The sequence below is a fragment of the Mixia osmundae genome (genome assembly GCF_000708205.1).
Source record: "Mixia osmundae IAM 14324 unplaced genomic scaffold scaffold_5, whole genome shotgun sequence".
Classification (NCBI taxonomy): domain Eukaryota; kingdom Fungi; phylum Basidiomycota; class Mixiomycetes; order Mixiales; family Mixiaceae; genus Mixia; species Mixia osmundae.
In genome coordinates, this window is record NW_014575559.1 from 849213 (window position 1) to 867659 (window position 18447).

General features: G+C 54.6%; 9 protein-coding genes across 9 annotated transcripts; 5 read left to right on the forward strand and 4 right to left on the reverse strand.

Annotated features, from left to right (window-relative positions):
- Positions 1 to 71: 71 nt before the first annotated feature.
- L969DRAFT_103491 (uncharacterized protein) lies at positions 72 to 6374 on the forward strand (the record flags this gene model as incomplete). Its single annotated transcript, XM_014712674.1, has 15 exons — positions 72 to 348; positions 409 to 799; positions 857 to 1143; positions 1216 to 1513; positions 1607 to 2759; positions 2815 to 3182; positions 3238 to 3854; positions 3913 to 4012; positions 4064 to 4109; positions 4165 to 4343; positions 4399 to 5922; positions 5969 to 5973; positions 6051 to 6183; positions 6244 to 6276; positions 6298 to 6374. Exons 1-15 carry the CDS (start codon positions 154 to 156, stop codon positions 6372 to 6374), a joined length of 5406 nt encoding a protein of 1801 aa, XP_014568160.1. The 5' UTR covers positions 72 to 153.
- A 6-nt stretch (positions 6375 to 6380) lies between these two features.
- Positions 6381 to 7876, reverse strand: L969DRAFT_17512 (uncharacterized protein; the record flags this gene model as incomplete). The annotated part of the gene is made up of 4 exons (XM_014712278.1): positions 6381 to 6413; positions 6465 to 6993; positions 7339 to 7394; positions 7757 to 7876. 4 exons carry the CDS (start codon positions 7874 to 7876, stop codon positions 6381 to 6383), a joined length of 738 nt encoding a protein of 245 aa, XP_014567764.1.
- Positions 7877 to 8153: 277 nt separating this feature from the next.
- On the forward strand, positions 8154 to 10235 carry L969DRAFT_94644 (uncharacterized protein; the record flags this gene model as incomplete). The annotated part of the gene is made up of 5 exons (XM_014712675.1): positions 8154 to 8928; positions 8978 to 9210; positions 9264 to 9977; positions 10033 to 10140; positions 10191 to 10235. 5 exons carry the CDS (start codon positions 8154 to 8156, stop codon positions 10233 to 10235), a joined length of 1875 nt encoding a protein of 624 aa, XP_014568161.1.
- A 75-nt stretch (positions 10236 to 10310) lies between these two features.
- On the reverse strand, positions 10311 to 11745 carry L969DRAFT_94645 (uncharacterized protein; the record flags this gene model as incomplete). Its single annotated transcript, XM_014712676.1, has 4 exons — positions 10311 to 11303; positions 11364 to 11420; positions 11489 to 11552; positions 11606 to 11745. 4 exons carry the CDS (start codon positions 11743 to 11745, stop codon positions 10311 to 10313), a joined length of 1254 nt encoding a protein of 417 aa, XP_014568162.1.
- A 322-nt stretch (positions 11746 to 12067) lies between these two features.
- L969DRAFT_49143 (uncharacterized protein) lies at positions 12068 to 12879 on the forward strand (the record flags this gene model as incomplete). The annotated part of the gene is made up of 4 exons (XM_014712677.1): positions 12068 to 12191; positions 12249 to 12394; positions 12442 to 12623; positions 12681 to 12879. 4 exons carry the CDS (start codon positions 12068 to 12070, stop codon positions 12877 to 12879), a joined length of 651 nt encoding a protein of 216 aa, XP_014568163.1.
- A 259-nt stretch (positions 12880 to 13138) lies between these two features.
- On the forward strand, positions 13139 to 14488 carry L969DRAFT_457606 (uncharacterized protein). Its single transcript, XM_014712678.1, has 2 exons — positions 13139 to 13386; positions 13438 to 14488. The coding sequence occupies exon 2, from the start codon at positions 13449 to 13451 to the stop codon at positions 14424 to 14426; it is 978 nt and encodes a 325-aa protein (XP_014568164.1). The 5' UTR covers positions 13139 to 13386; positions 13438 to 13448; the 3' UTR covers positions 14427 to 14488.
- Positions 14489 to 14516: 28 nt separating this feature from the next.
- L969DRAFT_87550 (uncharacterized protein) lies at positions 14517 to 15634 on the reverse strand. Its single transcript, XM_014712679.1, has one exon. It carries the CDS (start codon positions 15444 to 15446, stop codon positions 14550 to 14552), a length of 897 nt encoding a protein of 298 aa, XP_014568165.1. The 5' UTR covers positions 15447 to 15634; the 3' UTR covers positions 14517 to 14549.
- L969DRAFT_457728 (uncharacterized protein) lies at positions 15581 to 16290 on the forward strand. Its single transcript, XM_014712680.1, has one exon. It carries the CDS (start codon positions 15714 to 15716, stop codon positions 16152 to 16154), a length of 441 nt encoding a protein of 146 aa, XP_014568166.1. The 5' UTR covers positions 15581 to 15713; the 3' UTR covers positions 16155 to 16290.
- A 95-nt stretch (positions 16291 to 16385) lies between these two features.
- On the reverse strand, positions 16386 to 18067 carry L969DRAFT_17518 (uncharacterized protein; the record flags this gene model as incomplete). The annotated part of the gene is made up of 2 exons (XM_014712279.1): positions 16386 to 17327; positions 17381 to 18067. The coding sequence occupies 2 exons, from the start codon at positions 18065 to 18067 to the stop codon at positions 16386 to 16388; spliced, it is 1629 nt and encodes a 542-aa protein (XP_014567765.1).
- Between the last annotated feature and the right edge of the window lie 380 nt (positions 18068 to 18447).

Genomic DNA, 18447 nt, shown 5'->3' on the forward strand with positions numbered 1-18447 from the left:
GTCGTGCGGAGGGAGCCCCAAGCAACACACCTCCCCGTAGATGGCGTATCGCGTCTCGCTCGCAGGCTGCAGCGCTTCAGAGCTTCAGAGCTTCAGCCTGCCAGCAGATCATCTTCGGCCATCCTGGGAACTTCAGCCATCTGCTCATTTACCATGGCGGCATCCAATGCAAGGCGAATCAAGCTGCAAGAGATCATCCAGGATATCTTGTATGAGCACTTTGGCTTCACTCCGTCGGCATACTATCGCACAGTCGCCCAAGCGGCCAACGCGACAATCTATCAAGCTATGGACGATCTCGAGGACCGCATCAGGTCGACTTGGGGTCCCGAAGCCGTTCGTGAGGATGTATGTCCGAATCTGCCGACGAAGACGCGTCGAGCTGACGGGCCAGTGACCCTTGTCCAGGGCTTAGAAGCACTGGAGCTGGCTTTGGAGGAGAGACTAGACTTTCGGACAGACGCCTTTGCCTCGTTCTCAGATCGCAATATCTTCACTTGCGATACAAGGCTGATCCCGTTCTTGCGTCTCGAACATCATGTCGCGCCAAGTGAGCACACTCAGTCTTTCATGATCGACGATGAGGCGACGGGCCTGAAGAAGATCAACGTGGATGCGCTTGCAACCGAGGAGCACAATCTGATCAGGGCAATCGAGATGGAGAGGGAACATCTCCATCAGGCTCAGACAACTGTCCTCAACCTCAAAATTGCCAGAAAGGCGCTCGATCACGAAGCGGATGCCTTACGCGCCCTTAAAGCAGAACTCACGGGATTAGGGCTCAAGGGCGAGCCAGCAGGTAAGTCGACTAGAGTGCATCCTCTCGAGATATGCTGACTTTGTCACTGTGCCTCAGCTCGCCTACTCGATAAAGCAAAGGCAGCTCAAAAGTCCATACCTGAGCTTCAATCGAAAGTGGCAGTGCTGCGCGAGCAAAAGCTAGAGAGGAGCCTGGACAAGAAGCCCTTCTGGCTCGAACGAGAGGACTTCGTCCAGTGGGCAGCCTCGAGGCTACTAGAGAAGCATCAGGAGAGCAAGGCAAATGCTATTGATGCGATGGACGACATACAGCGTTCGATCGAAGCGACGGGCACAGAGCGAGATGCTGCGGCTTTGCTCGGCCAATTGACCACCCATAGCGACGTTATGCAGCCATAAAAGCATTGGACTAGTATCCTTGCGCATATGTCCAGCCCGAGACGAAGGAGCTAATAGCCCAGCGAACGGTCCGCGCTCGAATCTATCGCGCATCTGGTCTCACAACCTCCAGGTAACGCATGCCACGCTTGTCTTGCACATTGTCGGACGGGCAGACTGGATCGCAAGCTCGACTCTGCACGCCACAAAGCAAGACACGCATCTAGTCCAGCGCAGAGATCACCTGGCACCTGTCTGGCAAATTCACGCCTTGCCCTCGCGTCTCGCACACACAACGCGGCCATGTCGTGTCATGCAGCGATGAGACTCATGCGATGCGATCAAGTGCACATGTTGCGACGACCAGGAGCATGTTGTATGACTTCAATGTGGTCATGAGGATTCTGCATTGTCGCGACTGACAGAGAGCCACCGAGAGCACTAAGCATGGCCAGGGCTGACAGCGCAGACCAGCCAGAGTCGTCCAGCAGGGCAAGCTCGCCTCGAGTGCCTACAAGGCTGCCGCACAGGCGACCCTCTGGCCCTAGGCCGAGAGCAGACAGCTATGCAGCTCGAGCATCGCCCCGGTCAAATGCTGTTGCCTTGGCCGAACGAGAAGAGTCACCGGTGGTCGAGCGAACTGAACAGCTGTCTCATCTTCAAATGGACTCGCCTACCGATCCTCCAAGCTCAGAAGCCATGCAAATTGACAGCATTGCGCCTCAGCCGTCGTCGTCATTCGTGCCTGCTGAGGTTGTCGAGATTGGAGATAGCACGAGCGAGGAGGAGCCGACTTCTATGCGTAGATTCCCCACAAGACAGTATGACATGCGCAACCGGTCATCCAAGCCTCAACTGATCGCACATAGTGAAGTGCCGTGCAAAGAAAACGGCTGGCCGATACTTGCCGTTCCTCCAAGAGGGAAAGCATTCAGACAGGGGAGAGGCATGCTGGTCTCACACATCCTCGGCGCTCCCTCTGCTGGCTTTCATCTCGGCATGCCTTGGCGGTGGCAAGAGGGTCACTTTACCAACTTCGATCTGAATAATGCTAGGCTAGCCGAGCATTATCAGACGAGCATGCAAATCTGCGCGACTAGCACGAGCAAAGCGAGACCGCCCACAGTAGAAGAGATGAGGCTCGCGAGACCCCATCCTCATGCTTTGTTTAATACAAAGAGGCTTGGCTGGACACTACTCACGCCTTGGCCCGCATCCAAGGAGTTCGCGCAGAACGGGACGGGGAGCATACCACCGCGACATGGCGGTTTGGGCACGCGAGAAGATTGCAAGGCTCACCACTACATCACCACGCCGTGCTCAATCGATCCGAGATATCTGCTGAGGAAGAGTCAGACTGCTCAAGCGACGCTGGGCGGTCCTAGCTTGCTACCTTGGTCACAAGCGACTCTACAAGCTCAGACGACACCGCAAGACGATTGGATCAGCCTGGTAGCATGTACATGGTCTTCACGCGGAGCAGCGCTCACGCAAGAAGCCGCCATACCTTCTATCATTGATCCCGAAGCTGCAACCGAGTTCGAGAGCCAATTTAGAAATTACCCACCGGCTGGCGAAACGGCTGCCGTCGGCGTGTGCAATTCTTGGCTAACAATCTGGAGGTGGGTCACGCCGCCCTGCCCTCTGTTATGGTCGCTGAGACAAGCAAGTCGACAGGATCTGTGACGCAGCTTTATTCCCAAACGGTAGGGATGCCTTGCCTATGGGCGGCGATACCTACAACAAGCGAATCGCACCCAGCCCTGCAAGTCAGAAGATCTTTACTGCTTGCGGCTTCGTTGCTCGCGAGAAAGACGGTCGACGCTTCCTCATTGCGCCTGACCTCGATCCGGCCACACTGGAAGGGTGCAGCAATCGAGCCACATTAGCAAGAGCCTGGCTCGAGATCGGTTTGATCTTCATGTCTCATCTCGACAACGTCAGACCGGGTACAGAAGGTCTGAAGCCACACGATCGTCTTTCTTCGCTTCTGCGCATTATCGAGCCTAATAAACTCGTTGAACACGTTCTAGGAGGCAACAATAGTATGGCGTCCTGCATTTGTTTGTTACAAAGGACTGAAGTTATGCGGATGTACAGTCGGACAAGAATGGTTTCCGAACGAATGGCTCAGTGCAGATGGTCGCGATCCTCACTATCGAGACCACCAAATTCTTGGCACAACGCCATCAGATCCCAACGATTTCATCCTCTTCGCATACGACCGCCAGGCGAAATATTGGCAGGAATGCACACACCGATGCTTTGACGCCTTGAAAAACATAGCAGGTACGCGTGGGGGTACCCTCATGGCTCAAGTCGTCTCATACGAGCTCGCCGAGCACGTCGGCGAATCACGCGTCATTCAGGCTCTGCAAACGATCGGCTGCTTGACCCTCGCAGATCCTCGTATACCCAGAAATATCGACGATCCTCCCCTTGACATCAGCGAAGATGATCTCGTCAATGCGCTCAGCAACCTCGACTATGCTGCACAGCCTGCCAACATTCAGAAGGAGCAAAGTGATGCTATTCAAATTCTCACACATTGGATGCCGAGTAGTGATACTATCAAGTCAATTTGGCTCAGTATCGCAGGTGAAGTAGCTAAGGAAGAGCCAATGACGCTCGAACGCGCATATGCAACCTTTGAGATCTCAGCAGACATGCAAGATACGGTAGATGACGATATTCTCAAGGGTGTCTATGCCGTCCGAGTGCGTTGCGTCTCACTCGTCAGTCCCATCGATCTGATCATGAACTTCGTACGTGCAGAAAGCAGATGGCGTGCTGCACTTGGATGCTGCATTGCGGTGTATCGCAGAAGCGCGACAGAGCGCGGAACTCAAACGTCTCGTCGAAGGCGACGATTCGAGCAAGTCTAAGCACGAACGAGCGCGAGCTTTCTGCTGATGCTGGCATGCAGTCGATGATCCCATTGCGGAAGCGAACATGCCAATTGGACTGCAGAAGTGAGTCGACTCGCTTATGTCAGACTACACCTGATTAAGAAAGCTTGAATCGCAGCATTGGGAACACGTGCTACCTCAATTCATTGTTGCAGTATCTCTACACGATCCGAGCGCTCAGAGAAGCAGTCCTGCGCTTCCCTACAGGCAGTGAAGATGCGAAGAAAACACCACCGGATGGACTGCGCGTCGGCGGTCGGCACGTCAGCCAGAAAGAGATTACAAGATCCCACCAATGTCAGAGATTGGCCATTGAATCTCTGCCGTTGCTGACGTGATCGACACATGACAGTCCTTGCCGAGCTACAAGTGCTCTTCAACTCGCTCGCTTCCAGTCCGGTTCGCTCTATTGCGCCAACGAAGCAGTTGGCATATCTTGCTCTGGTATCAACAAAGGACGACGACAGGATGTCCTCCAACAACGATAGTGGGTCGGAATTGACATCGTCTACCATCGATACAGACGTCACCCTTGTCGACCCACCGGTGTCCACGATCGTGCCGTTGACCCCGGCTAAGCGCAATGGCGATCATCTCGACGTGACAGAGTCTCACAATGGGTCACCTCAGAAAGCGAGTGCAGAGATCGCGGCAGAACCTCTGGTCCGGACAGACACGCTCGAGAGATTGAGCGCTGTCTCCAAAAGTATGACTGCGCAAGAAGTCGACGGCGTGACAGAGATCAAGCTGGTAGAAGATGAAAGCCAGCTGGACAGCCTGTCCTCGCCGTCTATTATTCTGCCAAAATTGCCGTCAAGGCCTGCGGAACCAGCCGCCGGCAAGACGCCAGCTAAGTCAGCTGCATCACCTCTAGGCGGCACCAATGAGATGATGTTCGGCAAGCAAAACGACGTCTCGGAGTGTCTCGACAATGTGCTATTCCAGATCGAAGTTGCGCTTAGCTCAGCGACTCACGTCGACGAGCCGATGACTGGCATAGATGCTCTCAACGTCATCCAGAGTACATTCTTTGGCAAAACACGCCAAATGCTGACTGCTGTCGATAGCAGCAAAGGCGAAATCGAGCGGCTGAAGGAGGAAACTTTTGTTGCTTTGCTGCTCAATGTGTCTGAAGAGGGTCGAGATATCTACGACGGTCTGGACGCGGTATTCGACGAATCGGAAGTCGAATCTGAAGGCGTACTCGTCACAAGATCGGTACAGCCTATCCATTTGCCGCCTGTGCTCCAGATACAGCTCCAAAGGGCTCAATTTGACAGGATGACCAAGCGTAGCTACAAATCAAACGTCTACGTCGCCTTTGAGGACACAATCTGCCTGGATCGATACTTGACACCTGCTGGCAAGGAGCATGATGTATCCGAGAAGAAAGCTGCAGCAGTCGCTGCTCGTCGCGACATGGACGCAGCGCGCCTCAAGTTGGACAAGCTGCAATCCATGGATGGCGAGAAGGTTGCAAGCTCGATGTCTGATCTCAACACATTCCTCAGCAAGCTTGGCACGGACCATGCCATCGACTCGACGGATGCACTGCCTGCGAATCTGCAGTCCGAACTCGAAGCAGAAGCCAGGCACCTTTTGGACGATAAGAAAGCGCTCGAGACAGCGATCACAGACACCAAGAAGCGCATCTCGGATATCTGGGCGGTCGGATCAGATTCTGTCATTTATGATCTGGCGTCAGTCTTCATGCATCAAGGCGTCGCCAACGCTGGTCATTACTATCTCTATTCGCGCGCGCTGCCCAAAGAGCCGGATCGCTGGATCAAGTACAACGATTCGATTGTAAGCACGATCAGCAAGGATACCATATTCGCAGACACGACTGGCTCAACGAACAACCCTTACTTTCTATGTGAGTTTCTTGGTGTCATGCCCAACAATATCTGAGACGCGGGCAGGTTACGTACGAAGAGAAGCAGACAGTCCTGTCGAGACTCCCTACCGGTTGTAGTGCACAATGTTGTTGCTATAGAATTCCAGCAGACAGACGATCGTCAAGCAGGCGGATCATGTTGCATGTCCAAAAGAGCGAAACCAAAAGACACTAGTAAGAACAGTAAAGCACATCCTCCAATGATCTCCATTATCCAGCTCAAGCGTGGAGCATTGAGCTGTCATGACGATGATAAGCGGCGATGGCTTGAGAAAGATAGCAAGGTCAGAGCAACATGAGCGTGGTATCGGGGTCGAGAATCGAGATTTGTCGGTGTGTTTACCGGACTGACAGGTCTTTGGGGGTATCGCGCACGGTCGTACAATGTCAACAGATCATCACATAGGCAACCGGAGCAGCTCTGTCGATAGTCGCAATTATTTCTTTGCCGCCTTAGGGGCAGCTTTCTTCTGCTCATCACGTGAATCAGCAAACGCCCTTCTATATCGATAGACACGCACAGCAGGCGCTTTGGCCTTTGGCGCAGCCTTCTTCGCGGGCGCCTTCTTAGCGGCAGGCTTAGCTGCAGCTTTCTTAGCTGCGGGCTTGGCGGCAGCCTTCTTAGCAGCAGGCTTAGGAGCAGTCGCCTTTTTCGCCGCTGGCTTCTTAGCAGCAGGCGCCTTCTTGGCCGCTGGCTTCTTTGCTGCTGCTGCGGTCTTAGCAGCAGGCTTCTTTGCTGCCGGCTTCTTCGCAGCAGCAGGCTTCTTAGCAGCCGGTTTGGCGGCAGCAGTCTTGGCAGCAGGCTTCTTTGCTGGCGCCTTCTTAGCCGCTACGGGTTTCTTGGTTGTAGTCGCCTTGGTCTTGCTGACAGGCTTCTTATTCTCCTTGCCGGCGGCAGAAGCGGGCTTCTTGGGAGCGTTCTTGACCTTGCCGGATGTTCCCTTGGGGAAAACAAACCGGCCTGATGATTGACCGGCTTCGAGAGCCTTCTTTGTTCGGGAAGCAACCTTGCCATCGGTGGAGCTCAACTTGTACTTATCTTGCAGATATCTGTCAGATGCAGCACATTAGCTTCTGACGGCACTGGCATTGGTGCAAGGAGTGGGTGAAGACGGTGCACGAGGGCACAGAGTAGTGACCGGGATCCAGAAGGTGCTCGCAGAACGCGCAGACAAGTGACTGTCATGCAGGTCACGTGCAGTTTGCGCTGAGCGCTGCACCGCTCACTGCAGCTCGGATGGGCGTGAAGAAGCACCAAAACGGCGGCAAGAGCTCGATGATGGTCGGCGATGAAGCAGCATGTAAGCCGAGAGGGTATGACGCGTCAATGAGGGCAGGTTTACGAGCGATAGCAGCGTGGAGAAGTCGGGAGCGATAGGAGCGCTTAGGACTCACTTTTTGATGCTCTGACGAGATGCGCCAGTTCTGTCACCGACCGTAGTGATTGCCTCCTGTAGTATGGCGTAGGATTGAGCAAGATTGGAGGATGGTCAGACGCGTGGATGACGAGATAGAGCGCTCGAGAGTTGGTGCGGGTCAGGCGATGTGAAAACAAGATCAGACGACGTTGATGAGACCGGAACGCGATGAAGGAGCGCGAGATGGATGAGTAGCATATAGCGTAGTGGAAAGAAGAGAAAAGAGGCAAGTCAGCCCATGTTCTACGCGATGGCACGCGAAAAGAGACAAAGAGATGAGGACAGAGCGAGCGTCGAATGAGCATAGCACAGAGGCTACGCGCTCTGATGCTTCGAATGAAGCTTCAACGAACTCCATAGAGAAGCGACGAGTGGAGGCAGGTGCACACACTGACCGAGATCATGGTGACATAGCTAGGCTTCTCATCTGCCGAGGAGGCGGGTTTCTTGGAAGCCGACTTTGGGGCCGACTTTGGCTTGGGGGCAGCCTTGCTTGACTTGCTTGGGGGTGCCATTGTAGATGGAGAGTGACTCTGTCTGCGGTCGTGGTCGCGTTCACTCGACTGCTTTCTCTGTGAGACGGCGGTGAAGCTGATCAAACGTCTGGCGCGCCGCGACTTCTTGTTGATCGACTTTCCTTCATTAGACACGTGTTCAACGCCAATCTGCTGCCCTCTCCACCGTGGCGGCGATCTCTCCAGCATGGCGGAGAAGCCCAGGCGGTACTCCCACCGCTACAGAGACTCCAATGGCGCCCCAGATCCTGCCAGGCTCGCTGCCGTACCTCCAGACATGCTCGACACCCTGCCGGCTCCACGCACGGAGCTGGCAGATCGCTTCCTTACAGCTAGGCGTAGTGCCGCTCCCCGACCTTCGACGACCGATGCTAGCTTCTCGCCCATCTTCGGCAAGGACCGCAGACAGCGTTCGAGTCTGCTTGCGGCCATGAGCACGTTTGGCAAACCACAGATCCGTCTGCTGGGCATTGTGGGCGTGCTCATTGTCTTGCTCTGGGCGACGTCCGGACAAGATGAGCTCTTGATCACCGGTATGCTGTCTGAAGAGGCGCGAGAAGCGAGGCGTCAGCCTAAAACGCCAAGCAAGGTCTCTCAGGCATTCGATACTTTGAGCAGCTACAACCCCCTTCGTACTGCACCCAGAGAGATTGCACGCTATGCGAGCTACGACTTTACGAGCGCCATCGCAGGCGGAAGATCGTCCGCGATCACGCTCGAGCTGTTCCTCGCAGAACGAGTCGGACCACCTATCCGAACGCGACCGATATGGCTCACGCTAGCTGACGGAGACTATCTCACTCATTCGGTGCCTCATCTGGTTGTCTACCTGAACAAGCTAGCTAGTGGAACGCTGCCCAAAGCCAAAGCACGTACGCTGGGCGAGGCAGATCCCGTCTTCACGGCTCAGCCAGAGGAAGGCAAAGGATTGCAGTTCATGCTCGTCCTATGCTTGAGCGACTTTTGCATGCAACATTCTCGCGAAAAGGGCTACATGGCTTATCGGTACGATGACACCAAGAATCAAGATGCAGCTTATCTCAAATCACTAAGTGAGCGCATGTTACAAATGTGATCGTTCCGCGCTCAAGGGAAGCATAGTTTTGCAACACTTGGCAGAAGCGGGTTACCCCGTCATCTTTCTCGATGGAGATGCTTTTGCTCGCAACGACGTCTTCCAGTACATGTATCCCCTAGACGATGATACGATCGATCTGCAGATCCAAGACGAGCATCGTATCGGCTTGACCAACATCGGCTTCTTCCAACAGGCCGGCAATGAGCGTATTGCCGAGCTGTGGCGCCAAGTCGTTCACGAGGTTGATGTCAATCATGTGAGCATTCGTAACCTTGCATCAGCATGCCTGACGATACGTTCTGCTTTCAGAAATGGGATCAAGACGCTTTCAATGTCTTGCTCAACGCATCTGCCTCACGACTCGACACGAAGGATGGCACTCGCAAGTCCCGCTTCACTTCGCCTGGTGGTGTACAAACCTATGTGCTCGACCAGAAGCGCTTTTGGGCAGGCCATTACTATCATCTACGCGGCGCACTACCGCCAGAGGCAATCCTTGTCCACATGACCTGCACAGACAATAAGTGGCTCAAGTTCATGATCCCTGCCGCACACGGCTACTGGCAAGACGCTAATCACTACTATTCTCAGCCTCCGAAAATCCTCACAACGCCCACACTGTTCGGTACCAAGCCCGTCTTGATCCAACAGTTGAGGTTACTCCTTGCTGCTGCTCAAGCGTCCGGAAGAGCTTTCGTTCCACCCGCAAGAACGATAGTGATATCCGACGAATATCCGACAGTGCCAGATCGCACTTATATCAATCCTATGGCACCCCCACGAGATAGCAAAGCTGGCAAACTCGAACACGCAATGCACATGCGGAACTTCTGGTCAGTTGTGGACATTCACAAGGTTGCCGAAGATACCAACGTCACCCTACTCGAGCCAAACTACATCATGCATGCTCTTGCGAACGTTCAGCCTGACTCGCCGCATTTCTCAGCGCTCACCCATCCTGCTGACTTCGATCTATCGTTCTCCAAGACGTACGCAGAGATGATCAAGAGGCTGTCAGAAGCAGTACGTCGCTTGCTTTCTAGCCATGCAGCAACAGCTGAGGCACGCCTGAACACAGCCGCATGTTGATGAGCCTGTGCTGAACATCATCGATAGCATGCGAGTGTCTGAGCTATGGCAGCTTCCCGCAAGCATACCGCCTCTGAAGCTCTGCGGCAAGATAGAGGCAAGGCATCGGCCCACATGTATGGTCAAGAGCTGACATCGGCAGGGCAGATCGAACCATACTGCACAACATTATGCAGACCAGCAGATAATTGATGGGGAGAAGGCATTCATAGACCAAACATAACATTGTTGCTTGTACACACATTGTACCGCACAACAACGCACTGTCTACAATGAGAGATCCTGCCTCGATGCGTCTGATGGTCCCACTGACCTCCTCAGCTGACCCGTCTCGGCTACTCTACCGTTCATTGAGCTCGATCTGCTTGCAAAGCGTGTACTGTTCGGACTGGTGGACTCGTCGTCTAGAATCGCCGACTCTCCCAACGTCCGTCGTGATGACTGCAGGTAGTTGCTCGAGACGGAAGGACTCGATAGAGGCGTATTGAGCGGTTGGGGCGGATTCGTATAAGATGTCGAGGGCGTCGTCATATTTGTGTTGTTCGAGTCTGTCGACGTGCTGCTGGCCAAGTATGACGAAGGACTTAGCGGCGTCGAGGGCGGTAGAGTAGACGACTGCATCGAGAAAGGCTGTTTGCTCTTGCTCGCCGTCATGGGTGAGAAACCGTAGGTCGTCCGAGAAGTCGGATGGAGCGCAGCAGGTGTGACGCCAGGTATGGCGATACTGCTCACTTTGGCCGCTGTGCCTTGCGTGTTGCTGTTCAATCTCCCCCGATGCCCCAAGCCCGAGAAGTTGAGGTCCTCGTAGGTTTGTTTGCGATCCGCAATGAGTTGGGCGCCAGAGGGAGCGCCCACGAGATCGCCAACATCCTTGCCTGCCCTTCTCCGCAACTCGATCAGTTCAGAGCGGTAGACATCATTGAATCGCATTGTCCTGATCAGTGCTTGTTCAGATTCTGCCAACCGATTCCTGAGCGACGTGTTCTCGTCTCGCAAGACTTCGTTCAACCGTGAGACAGAAGGATTGAGCAGGTCCTGTGGCGAGGCCATGAGGACGCTGAGATCAGGTCCGTCTTGAGCTGTTGACTGCGTTCTGCTTCTATCTTGTGACTGTGGCGAGAGAGGGAACTGACGCGGTGGGAGGGTCTCTGATTGTTCGATGACCGGCGAGACGGACGCACTTGCCGCGTCTTTGTTCGCTGCGGCAGAAGACTGCTGTTGTAGCATGAGAGCTTGCAACTGCTTCTGCAGCTTGTTGACCTGCGTGGGGGGAGGCCAGCATAAGCGCTACGATGAGCGACATTGTGAAGCGCGACGGACCAGCATCTCTCCCTCTGCTTCGAGGGTACATTCGAGCTGTGCTTTCTCTGCACGCAGCTGCAAGCTCGAGCGAGCGAGTGAGTAAGTGACTGTCTGAGGAGCATGCCGACAAGGATAGGCCGCACCTTTTCGAGTTTACGAGTGAGTGCGTTGACCATCCGCTCTTCTTCCGCTTCGAGAGCATTGATGCTGAACATTCGCGTAGCAGTCAGCTCACGATGGACGACATGAGATGGACGTACAGGTCCTCCTCGTGCTTGGCGATGTCTGAGTTGCTGTTGCTCCTCTGACTGACATAGCTGCTTCCGCGCTGGCTTGCCGACAGTCGAGGCGGATAATCAGGTGGATCATCTTGTAGCGGGCCTCTCGAGCTTCTCGACATTGCTCTGTGTGGTGAGGTCATGCCGTCGTCCAGCTAGCCGTCGTCACGCTCCGTCGCCAAATGAGCGCGTCGTCGTGTCGTCGTGCAGCGTAGCCATTTTGCCGACTCTCATCCGGCTGACATGGCAGCTCTAGGCTTCAACCAACCTCAACAAGGCTACGGAGCACCAAGCGGATCTCATCCGGCAGGAGGCGCGGCGTATGGCTATGGAGAGCCTCTCCAATTCTATTCTGGCGGTACGGGCAATGCTGCCACTCATCTCAGCGTTCACGACCCCAATCAGGCCTTTTATGCCGGCTCGAGGCCTTCTCTGGAAGGTATGATGGGCACTGGAGGGGGCGCTGCATCGATGGGCAGTGCTCCTGCTTTCGGAGGTCAAATACAAGGCGGATTTTGGGCTGCATTCGGTCCGGGTGGTTTCCCAGACGAGCCGCCGTTATTAGAAGGTCCGTCTTTGATGCTTGGGTTACCGTCACATTGACACCAATCGCCTTGACGGACAGAGCTCGGCGTCAACTTCAATCATATCAAAAGCAAGACTCTGACCGTCCTGAACCCGCTCGGCTATCCAGATCAGAATATCATGGACGACGCAGATCTGGCAGGACCGCTCATCTTCTGCTTCTGCTTTGGCATCTTCCTTTTCCTCGTATGCTCTTCCTCCTGCTCCGAAGGCGAAGCTGACAATGAGGACAGAGTGGGAAATCACAATTTGGGTACATCTACGGCGTCGCGCTCATGGGCGACCTATCAGTCTACTTTCTCCTCAACCTCATGTCCAATACGGGCATAGATGCGTATCGTGTGGCGAGCGTACTTGGCTACTGCTTGCTCCCACTCGTCATCATGACCTTGCTCAGCGTCATCTCGAACATGGAGTGCGCTCCTCCATGGACAACTCGCCAGGCCTAGCTGATCTGCTTTCGAATGAACAGTGGCATCATCGGCTACTTTCTCGCGACGCTCAGCATACTCTGGTGCTCCTATTCGGCTTCTGGCATCTTCGTCTCCGTCTTGCAAATGTCAGAACAGAGGTTACTCGTCGCCTATCCCGTCGCACTATTCTACGGCACATTCGCTCTGCTGTCAGTCTTTGATGTCACGACAGGCTCCATTGGTGTCGTAGGCAGGTGAGGTTTGTTGTACGTGCTGCAGATCATTCGCATTTCTCCCCTCGCCGCTGCTCTTCCGCAAGTGGCTACCAACGCGTCAAAATGCGACGCGTCTTGCACCGATTTCAGCCCAATCTAGCAGCGCTCGAATCCGGGCAGGATACAGAGCGCATACATCTCGTGCGGAGCACTCCCGGCAGTCGCAAATGACAGATCTGCAGAGCTCTTGGCCAAGAGATCGCCAGGGAATTTGTTCTTCTGATCCACACGGCTATACGGAGCTCGGGCAAGGCATGGAGAAAGCCAGGCACAAACAATCGGGAGTGATGACGGTTTTAGTGCGCGCACGCGGCCGTGCAGCTCTGCGGCCTCTATGCACGAGGCGCAGAAGAAGCTTCTACCTCGCATAGACACATCCGGACGGCCTTCGATAGCGCCTTCGTCCGTAGACTGTACATGGGCAACATATACCAGCACGTCTGATACAGACCTTGCTCTTCAGTGCAATACATACATATATATAGACATTGTTCGTCTTCCTTCTCCGCTCGTACTGACTGCGCTCATGAACCGACGAAAGAGTCGAGTAGCATGATGCGAGAGAGATCGCCAGCGTCGATACAGCTCGTCAAGCGCAAACCAGTCCCCGTGCTCTCTTCTGCAGGCTACAAAACGCCAGTCCTTACCACGACGAGCGCAGTCATCTCTCGACCGAGCACGCCTCGTCTCAGTCCGACCGCAACCCCCCAAAATGTGCCGAGCGTCATCGTGACATCAGGCCAAGCAATGAACGAAAAGGCAACGGATTATTTTGCTCTGTCGACGAACAGAGTGCCTACTGCCGTCGATAATGCTTCGACTGCTTTCCAGCGCGCGCTCCTTACTCAGTCAGCACCTCGCGTGCACGCTGCTCGACCATCGATCAAGAGGAGCGTGTCTGCGCCCGTCACACCTGCTGTTCAATCCCAGCAAACCTACAAGACGACATCGCCTGCAGAGTCAGTAGCGAGCAGTGTCGCTTCTCTGCCCTCTTCCGAGAGCTCGGAGCAAGAAGCCATCACCCCGCCATTGATCGCAACGCCGCCCTTGCTGACTATGCCAACGCAAGATCTTGCGGAACCCCTCATGACTGCACTGAAACTGCCTGCATTGCAACACCAGGTCCTCGCAGATCTCGACGCGACGCCAACGTCCACGAAGCCGCTCTTTGTTCGTCGTAAGCAAATACCAGATTCGCTCAGCCAGACGGCGACCTATGGCAAACGCAACTCTTCGCTCGTTGCAGCTCCCTTGCTGAAAAGCAGCAAGAGTATGCTCGATCTGGCTTCGCGTGCACTGCCAGAGATACCGCAGGAGGAGGCCCACATGAGCTTGCCGGCTTCGCCTGTCAAGTCTCGAGACGTGAGCGACGCGGTGGATTTGCTGGGCAGCTTGTCGGCGTGCAGCAGTATCGATTTTGACGACTTGCAAAAGCTGTTGCTCGAGATTTCTGCCGAGATCAATGCTTCGTCGAGCGAGCTCAGTGCTTCGACAGATCGTCTGCGAGATGATATCTTGCTGCTGGCCTAGTCGGCCTGACGCTTCACTTCATGTGTTAATTTTGTGGGCTTGTTGCAGCTTTTTGTCAGGGTAATGATCACATCTGTACTACTTCCACCACACCCACTCACTCGCTATTGCACGCCATGTCAATCAAATCGCATCTGTAGGACTGCTCGTTGCAAAGAGATGTCGACGGAGCATCTCTAGCCGTCTGAGAGCCTTGTTGCGCGTCTCGTCAGATGCATCTGAATCTTTGGCCTCGTCTAGAGTACGCTTGATCGAGTCTGGCAGACCATAGACATCGTCGGTATACGTATGCAGCGCAAGGTACTCTTGGATATCTCGCGGCGGCCTCTTGCGCGAGTCTATGGACCGATCGCCGGAGAGCAACTCGAAGAGGTACGGATTGGCATCACGTTGAAGTCTCAGCGCGTCTAGTTCATCCCGAGTGAGGTCAAGCAAAGGATCGTCTGGAACCGCTTCGTCCAGCTGTTTTCGCCAGGACTGCACATCCGCACCTCGTGGGTTATCAAGGTCGGCATTCGTGTGCTCGGCTTGAGTGTCATCGTCGAAAGTCTCTGATTCGAGTAAAGCAAGCACGGCCGCACCGTCGCCCGGTCTTATCCGCAGATCTTCCGGTCTGTAATCGCGCGAAGAGTAGTAGGCTGCAGGTTCGATCGTGCGCAGAGGCTCTGGCTGAGTGTAGTGAGGCACTGCTGGTGAGGCAAAGGCAGCATAGTCGATATCTGAGCCGGCATAATCTTGCTCGTCATTCGTATGTCTTAGCTTAGCAAAGGGTCTTGGCCCGCTTGATTGGACGTAAGAGATGCTAGAACCCAGCTGTGCATGCTCCTGTGCTCCGTGAAGCGCTTGCCGATCATTCAGAGCCGAGGGCGGAGGCTTATCACTTGACCATGCGCCATTGGTAGCGGTCGATGACGTTGTCGCTGATGAGCTAGCGGTGACATCCGAGGCCAGTGAGCGTGCTGAAGCTGCTATCCTCGAGCCCAGGCTATCGTCTACCTGAGCCCTGGCCTTGTCGGTCATGCGCTGTCAACGTTCTGTGGCAACTCGGCAAACGCGCTCCTATCGACACGACAGTCGGTCTCCACTGTCGCCCGAACCGACATGCCTTCTCGCCTGATTCTCTCTCGTGCTCTGCAAACGGATTTGTTCTGCTTCCTCATCGCCCTATCAGCCAATCCTATGATCGCCACGTCCCTACACCGAGCAGGGATCAGTAACATCAGCAACACCGCTACATCGCTACGAGGACGCGACATTGCCTTTACGCCCCAATAATGGGAGCTTGCCATGTGGTGTCACCGCAGCTGCCAGCCAAGCAGAGCGCTCAATGAATTCGAGCTCCGACAGTCCAACGCGATGCCTTTCTCTGCAAAGATCCTGCTCAGACCTCCCCTCTCGATCACCGGCGACTGGACAGCTCAAGAGCTGGGCGAGCACAACTTTCCAGGTTCGGTCACAGTGAGCGAGCAGACATCCTCAGGCGCTGTAGTGAACATCAACATCGACCTCTCCAACTTTGGCTCAACGGCCGAACGAGCGGCATGGTCAGCGTGCTGTACTGCCTTGCCCACCGCGATGATCTCTCTTAACGCGATCTCACAAGAAGCCGAATTGTTGCATGACATGACGACTCTGCAGGCTCTCTGTCAGCTGCATGTACGGGCCGGATCGAATCCTCGGTGTTGGCGGAGCGCTGCTCGGCGTATCAGTCATTACTCCACTAAATGACATGGTTAACGCCGCATCTGAGCATTCGCAATACTTCATAGCTCTGCAGGGATTCCAAATGACTTCATTTGGCAGTCAGATCATCGTCGTGTGCATGCATCGATCCGCGATCAGACATGAACTTGTCGTCAAGCCTTTGCGATCGCAATGGGACCGTCCTCGCTCAGCCCGCCTCATGATCACGCGAGAAAGCAAGAACGGATATACATTGCGTCTCGTCGAGCGAATCGATCAAGCAGAAGGAGGCGTTGGCTTCCACTCCTTGAAGTCTCTCATCCATGATCGGACGGCAGTAATAATTTGCTCGTGAGTCGTCTGCAACTCTGCAGGCTCCTCATGGTAGTCGTCAGAGTTGGATCGGTAATCCCAGCAGTGAATGCCATGAGGCATGAGAATGCTCGGGCGGAGGAGCGTGTTCGGTCTGGGCGGTGCTGTCTCGCTCTGAACGCAAAGACCGCGCCACGGATCGCGTGCTCCCGAGATAAAGGCAAGACGGTCGGCAGAAAGCTCGTAGTCGCCATACTTATTCCATCGAGAAACATCCGCCTTTTCAGGAATGCTGTTGATCTTGCCAGGCGGGAAACTTTCGGCGCAGAATTCTGCCCAGTATGCTTCGTTGATCGAGCGCGAGATCAGTGTCGGCTGACCGACAGGTGCGTTGGTTTGGAAAGCACCGAATTCTGTACACGAGACATACATGTACGCGCGCATTGTGTCCTCGCTGATCGTGATGTTCTGGTTGAATTTGCGGTCTGTATTGGCGAAGCAAGCACCGGTGTTATAGTCCTTGACATCGCAGAAGTTTGGCGCCCATGCGTTGATGAAGCGAACCCAGAGGCCGAGACCGTGCCATGTCTTGCCGGAAGTATACTTTGAGAACATTGTGTCGAGCTCGACTTCTTTTGCCGTGGGCTTGTCGGTGATGTTGCCACAGAACTCGGGAAAGGTACGACTGGAGGGGCCCTCGCTCTTGACGGACTGCCAGAAGCCGAGCGGCCATGCAATTGCACCGGTGAAGTCAGGCAGCTTCGTGATGCTCTCCATTCCGAAAAGCTTCTTGAAGGCTGGCATTTGCTCTGGTGCCTTTTCAGCAAGCTCGTCGACCAGCTCGGTAAGAGCTGCAATCTTTTGCATGCATTCTTGAGGCTCGGCATGTTTGTACAAATGCTCATACTGAGATGACAGCGTTAGCTCATGTAGCCCAAAGTGGCGAGGGTGTGACTTACATAGCCTGCATAGTAGCTCTCCGCGTGAACTACGCCAGAGCTTGCGATACCGCCATAAAAGATGTGCGGGTATGTCTTCATGATGAAGCCGGTCGTAGCGCCAGAGTACGAGCCGCCGTAGTAGATCCAAGGCGTATGAGGCGCAGGAGCGAGATGCTCCAGTCCGGGGATCTTCACATGGGCCGCAAAGTAGGCGCTGTCGGCCAGGGTCTGCTCGATGGTGTATAGTCGCAAATTGTCAGTCGACAAGTCTTTAGTGGGAAAGGTTGCACCGTAGCCCCTCATTTCCACAGCGACAATGGCAGCATTGAGTTCCTTGGCGAGCGTGAGCGAGAACTGGGTGAGGAAGTAGTATTCGCCTTGGATGACCTCTCTGGTGAGCTCAGACTCGGCGGCATCGTTGAAGATGATGAATCCTCCCGGTTTATAATGCGTCGTATCGACGATGAAGCGTTGGTCAAAGTGATGGTCTTCTTTGTAAGCGTAGGCGGGATCCTCGGGGAAATGGTTGACTTTTTGCTTGAAGGTATAGATGGGAGGCATCTGCTTCTCAGCTCGTGTGACGAGGCTGCTCTGTATCTTGGCTCGCATAGCCTTGGCGTCCTTTCGGTCGTTCTTGATCTGGTTGACACCGAGGGCATTGCTGAGCAGCGCCGAAGCGAGCAGGGCAGTGGTATAGACCAGCATATTGCTCTATGATTTGCAGCTGATCACTGCCGTACTGAGCCTTGTCGCTCCGATGAAAGGAAAAGGCGGCAAAGGGAGGCGATAAGCAACGAAACGGAGCAACTCGAATCGGTCGCCTCGTCCGAGCATCAGCTGATCTATTGACGGCATTGAAGAAGTGTTTGAGGACAACAGAGTGGACTATCGCAGATAACAGCGTCGTTAAAAGAGACAGCCGTGTCCGTGCGAAAGCGCGACAAATGCAACGAGTCTCGCGACGATGCGCAGATGACGCAATCTCCCCCCCTCATTGTCTGGTGTCGTGGCGATCAAGCAGACTACGTCCATGCCATCTCCTACGCTACCGATAAGAGCGAGCCTGCTTTGCTATATCATCACGC